The 11,408-nt window shown below is 38.7% G+C and overlaps 1 protein-coding gene across 1 annotated transcript; it reads right to left on the reverse strand.

Moving 5' to 3' along the window:
- Positions 1-1,383: 1,383 nt before the first annotated feature.
- LOC114646025 (uncharacterized) lies at positions 1,384-8,305 on the reverse strand. The gene is made up of 2 exons (XM_028793997.2): positions 8,200-8,305; positions 1,384-2,675 (listed from the first exon to the last, which is right to left on the reverse strand). Exon 2 carries the CDS (start codon positions 2,618-2,620, stop codon positions 1,721-1,723), a length of 900 nt encoding a protein of 299 aa, XP_028649830.1. The 5' UTR covers positions 2,621-2,675; positions 8,200-8,305; the 3' UTR covers positions 1,384-1,720.
- Positions 8,306-11,408: the final 3,103 nt, after the last annotated feature.

The following is an 11,408-nucleotide window of genomic DNA, read 5'->3' on the forward strand; positions in this document are numbered from 1 at the left end:
CATCCCAAAATCACTGTGAGGGAGTTTATACTGCCATTCTGCACAAGCTTGGGACTGACAGTTAGGAGGTCCTAAATCCAGTTGCAGAGGCTGTTATGAAGTCTCGGGCGAGGAACATGTTAATCAGTCTTGAATGTCATCATAATGTGAGTAAGTACTATTTGTTGATAATAATTATGGCAGTCCACGTTTGTTTCGTTCAGTGCATATGAAATATTTTTTGGTCTTTGAAAGTAATCATAATACGTGAACAAATATTTAATGTGCAGTAGGCTATCTTTCAGGGTATAACAGATCGAGAAAACCTAATCTTATGCTATGTAGCAATAGTCCTTTTAACATTATGAACCCATTGATATTTTACAAATATATTATCAAAGCATCATGATTTTTTATAGAACCTATTAAGAATCTAAATAAAAGTTCATTTTGAAACCTTTGTATGGATAGTTCTTTAGGGAACCAGAATGGTTTCCCTTTGGCATTGCTTTAAAGAGAAATTTTTAACAAATACCACCTTTATTTTTAAGAATGTACATGTACCTATTTAACAGATATTTAAGACTTTCATCTCTTTTCACAAGAAATAATGTGATAAGAAATTGTATACATACGGTATAGGGTATATTTCTAGTTAACAGGAATCTGAATTATTGTATGTTAATATGTTCATAATTGCTGAAGTCCAGAATATTTACCTCCTTATAGTTTGCATCCATCCATTGACGTCAGACAATAGAGTTTTAAGGTTGCATGGAGCTAAAGCATCTCTTCGAAGCATTGGCTTGAAATCAGACATCAGAAACCAATTTTGTTGCAGGGAAATGAGGAAAACTGCAGTACCTGAAAGTAAAAACTTGTACAACATTATTCATACTGGTTCTTTAATCACACTGTTTGGTTCCTCATTGGGTTGTGTGGTTCCTTGTAGAATCATTGTTTGAGAAAGCACTATTCCATTCTGGAAAGAGTTATTTGTATATGAAGTTGGCTCTTTGTGCTTTGAACAACTTCCTAACATGTAAAAAAAAAAATAACTCAAACCTCTAAGGTATGGAAGGCTACCAGGCAGGACAATAACAGGTTAAGAAAACCTGAACTTAGCCTGTGTTATTGTATGCTGCAAGAGTCCTTTTAAAATCATGAGCCATTGGTATTTCACAAATCTGTTACCATCTGTTCATGGTTATTTATTGTATGGAGCCTGTTATGGCTCTAAATAAATGAAGGTTCTTTCTGGAACCTTCATGTGGATGGGTAATTTTTGATCCAAAAATTACCCCCCTATGGCATCACCCTGAAGAACCACTCTGGCACCTTTATTTTTAAGATTGCACAGTGTCACTGTGACATCCACCATAGCGTTGAACATAAATTCTTAAAAGGAATGGAAGCTTTATTTCAAATATTTTTTCTCTTTCCAATTCACTTTAAGTAGAAACACCTTTCGACAATAATATGAATGTATATAATCTGTTATTTTATATTATAAATCACACATTATAAAGTGAGTCATATTACAAAGACATTTACTTGATACAACGTTAAAACCTGATTAAATAAAAAGATGGATACAGCTTACACCAATATTTACTAGTACAAGAAAAGTATATCCACTATTATACAAAAAAATCACTCTAAATATGTTGTGTATATTTTAAAAATCCTCTTTCTACCATTATCAGATAAGTCACCCCTAAATTCATTAAATTTATTCCATTTAGGTTTTGTCTAGTTTAGACGCTTTCAAAATTTTGATATATTGTTCAGCTTCCTGTTTGGTTTCACGTTCTCCAGCTAAATTTATTTCTCCGATGTCACATGCTGTAAGGTGTTCATAAAGATATTCTGTTTTAAATTTCAGGTTGCTTGGCACATTAAATGCAAATACCACATGATCCCATACAAAGTACTCATTATAGGGACAACGTATAGTTCCTGTCCCTTCAAACTGCTCGTACAGATAGTTGTCACTCATTGCTTCTGGGCACCAGTAAATTCCAGCATTATCTTTACCACAAATGCTGCCATGCATATCTGTAGGAAGATATGGAAAATTATCAAAATCTCCTGTGTCAGGACTATGCACAACCACCATATACACGATCTCCTTTTTGTAGCAAAAGGTTCCATATATTCTGAAAACTGGATCTTTCCCACCACAGATCTGATCTCTGTATGCCTTAATGATATCATCCAACTCAAATGTGAACTTGTAATTTCCATAGCGAGAATTATCTGAAAAGGCTGGGGAGTTCTGAAAAGACTTGACATTTTCTTCTGTCTGCTCAATTTCAGGATATTGGGTAAGCCATTGTCTTATTTTTAGGTCTACTTTGTCTGAATCTGGAACACCAGTACAATAGAAAAAATGTGAACCGTTGCTGTCCTGGCTTGAAAAACCTTTAAATCCTTCTTCAATTATTCCATTCAGGCCTGTTTTTGTTGTGGCATGCTGGAGCTTTGTAATGTACAATTTCACTTTCGCTTGCAGAGGATTTTTTGAAAGGTATGTATGCATTGAACCGGTCCATTGATACGTTCTTAATTCATTTAGACATGAATGTTTTTCAAGAATCTTCTTCAAGGGTTTTGTACGTGGCTTGGATAATGAACTCATATTGTATTTTTCAAATACTGAGCAAATTCCTTAAAATTTCTGATCCTAAAATAATCTGAAAAATAAAATGTGTAAAATGTTCATTATAAATAAATGTATATTTTAATTTTTACTGCTATTAAGTGCCAGCAAAACACATCAAAACACAGATGTACATGCAAAATGCACAACAGTATTCTTTTTAAGTTTTTTAACACTTGGTAATTGTGTTGCTTTCTTTAAGTGTAGTCCTCTGTAATACATACTCATGGTGGTTTTCTTTGGAGTTTCTGGTTTCCTTGCAATGACATGACCTAAACTGGCTAACTGGGAGCAAGTGAGTCTAGTGATGAATAGGAATTCCAGTCAGAAAGAAACATCTTATTATAAAAATGACACATTTTCTAACAGTATATTTTTATATTTATTTCAAGCAATAATTAAGTGGTTTGTTTTTACTGTAATTTATGAATAATTGATTACAATGTATCGCTATAATTATAAAATTATCCAGAAACTCGGTAGGGCTAGAATTTAAAAATGATTGAAGTTGACGTATTCCCTTCCTGAACATAACTAGTTATGAGCCAGTCAGTCAGGACAGACAATATTAATCAAGCCCAGTTAGCCAGCCCTGTCTACCCAGTACCCTTCAGATGATTTATTGTGCCTTTTCCTTTGTCTTCCAAAGGCCTGTGTACCTCATGACATCAGTTGATTTATGGTATCCACAAGTAACAATTATAAGTGGGCATTAAAAATATGGTATATCTGAAGCTTGATTTCTACTTCTTCTGCAGCCATAATGGCTAATTTGTTGACAGCCAAAATAGAATAAACAGGAAAAACAGGATTTTTATACACCTGAAAGGCACACTGCTTTATCTGGCCCAGCAAGTTAACTTGGTTAGTGCCATACAGTGGTGGTGTTACTTACTCATATTCATGTCTGTCTGTTTTGGTGAGTGCCATCTAGTGTCACTATTCTCTCACATTCTATCTTAGTTGTTGAGATGGGTCAAATTGCAGCCTGGAATAGATATAACGTAGGTCCCATCTACAACATTATGGAACACCCATGACATCAATCAAGAAACACCCTCTGTACTGTATGACTCAGGTTTTACTTTGTTAATATGTATACTGGATTATTTCAAGGGGTTTATAGCACAAATAACTTAGATGTCTACTTTCTTCATTTCAGTTTTATTCAATTTCAACCATATAGTATGCTGAAGAGTTGATGCACTAAATCATCATTAATTTCTACATTTTGTGTCCGGTGGCAAGGAGGTAGGCAAAAAAGTGTGAAACTTTGGGGTTCCACCCTGGTAAACCTATTTACTTCTGAACTCAAAAGGGAAAATGACAACAGAAATAGTCCTGAAAATTAAACAATACAGTATCAAGAGCATGGAAATGGCAACAATTATTCTTAAGCAAAATCAATTAACACTTGTCTGTGCTCCTCTCAAGAATGACACCACCTTCCTGGGCTTCTTCTTTTTATGTCCCCAAGACCGGAAGGGAGGTGTTATTGTATACATCTGGAATCTTTTTAAAATCATGACACATTAGTATTTTACAAATATGTTAACATCTGTCCATGGTAATTTACTGAACGGAGCCTCTTACAGATCTAAATAAGTAAAGGTTCTTTCTGGATTTTTCATGTGGATGGATCGTTTGAGAACCTAAATTGGTTCCCTTATGGCATCAATATGAATAACCATTCTGGCACCTTTATTTTTAAGATTTGATATCTACCAACTTTGGGGGAATCCTGCAAAGTTCAGAATATCCCACAGGGCAGTTCGATCAACTGAATCGAATGCTTTACAAAAATCAACAAAGTCTACAATGAAACTCTGCCGATATTTGTATTTGAACTGGATGAGAATCCTCAGTGCCAAGATGCGGTTGATGGTAGACTTCTTAGGCATAAAACCACACTGCTCCAGACACTGGTAGGTGAGCAAGTGATCACAGATCCCATAAAGGATGACTCCAGCATGGACCTTAACAGGTACATAGAGCAGTGTAATTGCAGCAGTCCAAGAGACTGCTCATCCCTTTCCAGATAGGGGTGACAAGTGCCGTTTTCCAGTCAGTTGGGATGATGCCCATTCCCCAAATGGAAGCAAAGATTGCTTGAAATGCCAGAAGGATAGCCTTAACACTAGCCTGGAGAAGTTCACCCCAGATACCACAGATCCCTGCAGCCTTCCCTACCCTCACCTGTGCAATTTCAACAGATTGCGTGTTTCACAGCTAAATGGAGGATCAGCCTCAAGAACCATGTCCTTGCCGGAGGATCAGCTTTAATCAGCTGCGGAGAATAGCCAGCCCAGGGGGTCACTACTGCAGCATCATCGCTAAGGACCGTTCCATCACCCATGCTGACTGCAGCTCTCTGAGGAACAGATTCATATGTGCATAATGCTTTTATTCCTCTGTAAGCAGGACGTGGGTCATTAGACCATAAATGGCATGGCACTTGATCACAGATTCCTTTCACAAATGCCTCCTTATCTGCCCTCAGAGCCCTCACAGCTAGTTGCCATCCAACCATGTGCTGTGTCGTCACGGAGTCAATGGATCAGGGCTGTCAGGAGACGGAGCAAGGTGTCTGAGTATGTGGGCTTGCGAGTGTTCTAGATAAAATCTAAGATCCAAGTCTTTAATAACCTCTTGGGCACAGCCATCAGCAGTGTGTTGCTACAGAGGGAATGATGATGTCATCGAGATGTTTACTTACCTCAGCAGTGCCATTTATGTCTCCAGTAACTCTTCTTATGATGTCAGTAAATGGACTGGGAGAGCATGGGGGATAATAAGGACGCTGGAAAGGGGTGTGTGATGCTCTCAGTATCTCTGTAAAGGGACTTGGTCCAAGTCTTTAGAGTCTTGGTGCTTCCTGCTTTGCTCTAAGGTTGCGAGACATGGACGCTCTCCAGTGACCTGAGATGAAGTCTGGACTCCTTTGGTACTGTATATTTTCAGAGAATCCTTGGGTATTGTTGGTTTGACTTTGTATTGAATAAGCAGTTGCTCATGGAGTCCTAAATGAGGCACATTATCTTCATTGTGCAGAAGCATTAGTCACAGCACTACAGCCATATGGTGTGAATCCCCGAGGGTGATCTGGCTTACAGGGTCCTCATTGCCGAGAACCCGAGGGCAACGCCCAGGTAACACCTGGCTGCGGCAGATAGATGGTCATTTATGGAGGGTGGGGCTGGACCACGTGTCTGCCTGGTGGGTTACCAACCCAGATCCTGAGGTGTTTTGTTGTGTGGTGGGTGTGGCAACGCACTGTACCAGTGCATGCTGTAATGTGAAGGACTATTTAATGATTAGTAATACTGCAGCATATATGCTATGCACAAAGCTGTGGCATTTATTGAAAAGGGGAGTCATTGGACACAGCAGTAGTGTAAGGAGTAGTCAGTTTCGTTGAAGCCCCATATTATATATCTGCTGGTTAATAAACTCACCAAACATACTCCTGCCTCCTTGGATTCATTGAGTATTGCACATGCTCCCCAACCTGACCTCGCTTGACCTTTTTATATTGTTTATATTGTTTTGTTGTTAAAGTTGTTACACTGTTATGATACTATTCTAGATTTTAAACACGAATATAGATTGTTGTTGTTTTTGAAGTAAATGAATCAGTGATTCAATGATTCAAATCAATTTGATGAACTTGACAAAATGAATCGAATCACTAAAAAGAATCGTTTTGCACATTCCTAACATGCTCTTACCTCACCCTTATATAGCACATCTACCACACCTTCTCGTCATCCCCGAACCGTTCAGAAACCCGCGCCACCATTTCCAGCTCCTCCGTTCAGGGTACCACCCCTTTCCTTTCTTTTAGTGTCAATCATTTGCCCGACTGCAATCCTGGGAGCCGCTCCACATTAGACTCAACGATAAGTGACTGACATTTGGGCGATCCGTGACCGACGTCATAGGTATTGCGGGCTGCACTTGCACTCTGTTGGAGAAGACGGGTAGTGACAAGTCCCTCGGCCGCTCAACAGACTTTACCCCAAGTTCCTGAATTCCCGTTTTCTGTTTTTTCCACTCATCCGCATAACAATCGCAACACAGTATGCGTCTCTGTGAACGTTAACCGAGCTGTAACCTTAGAAATCTGAGTCTTCAACATTTTTAAACAACATAGAAATCTAATCATTTTGTACTTTTTAACAGTATAATGTGTTTAAAAGATTTTAACAATTTATAATAAGGATGGATGGATAATAAGTAACACAGTAAAAGCTTTAATTCATTTCATCACCAAAATTATAGAATCTCAACATTCATTTTAATATTCTGAATGTTCAGAGAGTTGTCATAATTTGAATTCACTGTGCTCTATGAGACAATCGCTGCCTGTGGCTACAGTCAGTACAAGAGAAAACCTGTTTAAGAAGCACTGGTTCGTGGAGTGCGCAGATTACAATGGAGTTAAGGCGATAGTTTAGTTACGATTTGTTTTGAGAAACACTGTCAAATAAGCGATCGATCCTACAATGGTGTTTTCATTCATTTTTGCGTTACGATGCTTTCGGAAAACGCTACCACAGAAGCAGCATTGCGAACGCGCGCGGGCTGACAGTCCCCCAGGAAAGGTAACAATAAAACATTACTGTATTACATAGTAAAGCAAAACAGTAATAATTCCAAAAAGTAAAAAGAATTTTGATCAATATATTTCCAACCATGGATCTAACCAGTAACAAGTAAAAGTGCAATGGATCGCGCTTGGTTTGCAGAGGCGGGACTGGTGCGAGAGTAACAAACCGGTGATTGGCCCAGTAGGCTAATACATACAGTATATATCTGGGCCCAGTAAATCACTTAAAGCAGGATTGTAATCTCGAGGGCAGTGCCATCCTGCAGTCCCTCGATAATATCAAATTACTGGACAGATCATTGTAATGTCACACATCCTTCCGTATACGCTTATAAATTGTGTATTTTCTTTATGCACGAGTTTGTTTTTCAAGCACTGATTTGTTAGAAGTTCTCAAATGTTATTTGGTGCGGAAAAAAAATACAGCTGAAATTTGTAAACTATGACTAAACAATGAGACACAAATATACAACGCTTTGCGCACTTGTAGTCTGGTGAGTTCTGATCACTAGTTACAGACAAGGGTGTGTTCTCTGTGCAGAATACTTTCAGTTTCGACGCTCTACATTTTTATTCATTAATAATCTAGGATATCATTCTAAATCAAAAGTTAAGTTGAGTATCATAAGTTGAGTAAAACAGCTGGATGGGTGCAGAAGAGTCATGAACATGCAGACGGTGATTTTTATCACATGCCCGAAAGAAAGAAAGAAAGAAAGAAAGAAAGAAAGAAAGAAAGAAAGAATAATAATCAACAAATCATTTACAATATAGTAAGTAAAGCAAAAACACACACCACCCAAAAAGAAAACAATACTTAATTCATATATCAAAAATCAACTCATTATCTTCAAGTTTACAAATTGCATCAAAGAAAGAAAGAAAGAAAGAAAGAAAGAAAGAAAGAAAGAAAGAAAGAAAGAACATTGGAAATATTGTATTTTTTTACCTGGCTAAAGGGGCTTTCCCTGTGCAGTTGCAATGAGATGAAATCTTATGTCCTTTGTGCCCACCTTGTAGTTTCGAACAAGGAAGTAGTTGCGGAGAATACTTTCGGTTTCATTTTTCCATTTTATCTGTTAATTTTAAAATAAATGAGAACTTGATGGAGCCAACAAGATTGCTTTTAGTAAAGTCATAAACACGCTCAAAGCGGTTGGTAACTAATGCCCTGAAAGACAAACAAGACAACAGACAGGAAGTATTGTTATCTTTGTCAAGTCACGGTCCTCTTTGCGTGGAGCTTGCATGTTCTCCCAATATCCGCACGGTTTTCAGTCTGGGTGCTTCGGTTTCCTTCCACAGACCAAAGACATGCAGGTTAGGTGAATTGGCCCGAGTGTGTGGTTGGGGTGTATGTGTTCACCCTGCGGAGGACTGGCGCTCTGTCCAGGGTTTGCTCCTGCCTTGCTCCCTGCGCTAGCTGGAATAGGCTCCAGACCAACCCCCACGACCATAAACTAAGCGGGTTTGAAAATTACTGGACTGACTGATTTTACAACGCAATAAAACGTGCTGTATGCATAAAGTTTTTATAAGATGTATTGTCAGCTATCAGATAAAGTAGAATTAAATTCCTTTCCTCTTACTGTTTGCATACAAGAGCTTAAATGAAAAGGTACCGGTTATGTCATTTTTTTCTTTTTTGATTTACCCTTACATGTTAATTGCAATAGAGGCAACCCAAGGTTGAGGACCAGGTAAAGTCATGCAAATACAGTATTAGTATTAATTAAGACATTCGCTATGCGGTAACAGTGGAATAAAATTCAGTGACATCAGGAGAGAAGTCCAAACTAGCTATCAAGGCAAGAACCTGCAGGGACCTCATTTATAAAGCTTACGTTCGCACGAAAAGAGTCTTCTAATGTACGCACGCAACTTCCCATTCAATTTTAAATTTGACGTTGGAACGTGGTAAATTTACATCATCTCTGACCCATTTGTAAGCAACATTTTGGAGAAACTGGAAAATAAAAATACCCTTGATCAAGTAAGGAAATACAGCTAAATGACGGCTCACAGGTATAAATAATTCATATCACCGAACCGTTATTATAATGTGGCTTGACGTGAAAATATATTAAGCCTTAATAGTGATGAATATAAGGTATAGACTCTATTTTAGTTTTCCTTTTAAGAAGAACACTTTGTTTTTCTCGTCAGTTTAGATCGGCTACTTGTTGTCACTTCTCAGGATTAACAACCAATGCAATCACTTGTTGTTAATAATTGCATTTACTAAAAACACAGACGTGATTCACTTCCTGAGTACAGAAAGCTGGAAATCTCATGCTCTACAGCCTATTCATGGTTTAAATATCCAAGGAATCAATAATAGATAGATAGATAGATAATAAGCATTAATCATAGGAGAACTCACCAAACCACCAAGTGCATTCAGATGAAATGCAGGGAACTGTTTACTCAGCCTTTATAGGGTGGGGCAGTCCCTTGGGACGATGGGCAGGGGGTGCGCCTCATGGAGAAAAATGGACTTGCCACATACCCTTCCAGGGTCTGACTTTGTGTGCCTTTAAAAAAAAAAACTGGGTGCGGCAGCGTGCTGTATAGTCAGCGCATGCACCCATCCTCCTCCTCCTCCTTCTCCTCCTCCTCCTCCTCCCCTGTAAAGCAAGTTCTTATCACATTTGTGCACATGCATGTCACAAGAAACCCCACCATATGTCTGGTGCACATGCTTAAGTGCAGGCCCGCGTCCAGTAAATGCCTTTCCTACAAATACTATTCTGTGATTTTTGCAAAGAATGCATTTGACAGAAAATAATTTTTACAAAAACGATACAGAGAGAACACTATTTTTTGTTTTGCTGGTGTATTTGCCTTTTTCTGGGGATGCTCTCAGTGCTGTAAAAAAAATCAAATTTTTCTCATCAATTTTAACATTGCTGAGGTTTGAATATATTCATTTTGATTAAGATTAATACTGTTCCCAACCCAGACTGTGATGGAGCAGGTGAGGAGACTCTCAATTGTACATCTGTAGAAGTTGCTGAGGATAGTGCTTGGCATGCCAAACTACATCAGCCATCTCAGAAAATACAAAAGCTACTAGTCTTTCTCCACCAGGTCTGTGACATAGTAGGTCCAAGTGAGATCCTCAGAGATGTTAATGCCAAGAAATTTTAATGTATCCACTCTCTCCAATATAAAGTAGTGGGTGCTGACCTCTCTTCCTCCGTGTGTCAATAATCATCTCTTTCATTTTGCTGGTGTTAAGAAAGGGATTACTATCCTGACACCACTTTACAAGGCTGACTTGTCAACCCCAGAAATTGGACCAATGATGGTGGTGTCATCCACAAATTTAATAATACTGGTGTTATGTTGGGAAGTGACACAGTCATGAGTAAAGAGCTTGTACAGCATGCGACTTAGAACACAATCTTGTGAGCTTCCCATATTTAAGGTTATTGTTTTGGAAATGTTGCTCCCCAACCTGACTGACTGGGGTGGTCTGTTAAAAAGTCGAGGACCCATTTGCAGTAGTGTAGGTGGCAAACCTAGAATGGAGAACTTGTTGGTGAGCTTAGCTGGTATCACAGTGTTAAAAGCCAAGGTATCTTCTTCTATAATACGCTACCGTGGCTGTTCGTTTGTCTGTCCAGGATTTTAAATCACTTGTAGCTCGCAAACCGTTTCACCTATTGACTTGAAATTTGGTACGCATATACTACGTGACGTCTACTATCCGCTTTCGGGGTGATAATTGTATTACTCTTTTTATTTTTATTGTATTTTATTATAGAATCAACTCTCGGCAGCGCGCAGCAGGGCGGCCGTGCGGCGCATGCATACAGGAGCCGTTCTCATTCCCTACCAACTTCACTAATCATTCTTGAGGCAGATTGAAGACTTAAGTGCCAGATTAAGTAAAAAATTAAAGAAAACATACTAAGTAATTGCAACACAAAAACTAACTTAATCAGTTTTAACGCGAAAAGATGCCGACAAAAGAAGAGAAGGGCCGCTAGGAAGGAATAAAGAAGAGCTGCTCAGGAAGCAGCAAGCACATCAGCCTCTGAGCAAACGAATGCTAAACATACAGAGAAAGAGGATGAATACTATGAATGCTCATGTCAAGTGTATCACTGCACGTTATCATGCAGCAGAGGCGTGACCACGGGGGGGATGGGG

This window comes from Erpetoichthys calabaricus, chromosome 1 (genome assembly GCF_900747795.2).
Source record: "Erpetoichthys calabaricus chromosome 1, fErpCal1.3, whole genome shotgun sequence".
NCBI classification, from domain to species: domain Eukaryota; kingdom Metazoa; phylum Chordata; class Cladistia; order Polypteriformes; family Polypteridae; genus Erpetoichthys; species Erpetoichthys calabaricus.

What these genes read in the sequence shown, in the direction of transcription:
- LOC114646025 (XM_028793997.2), bottom strand. Translation starts at nt 2,620, where the DNA reads ATGAGTTCATTATCCAAGCCACGTACAAAACCCTTGAAGAAGATTCTT.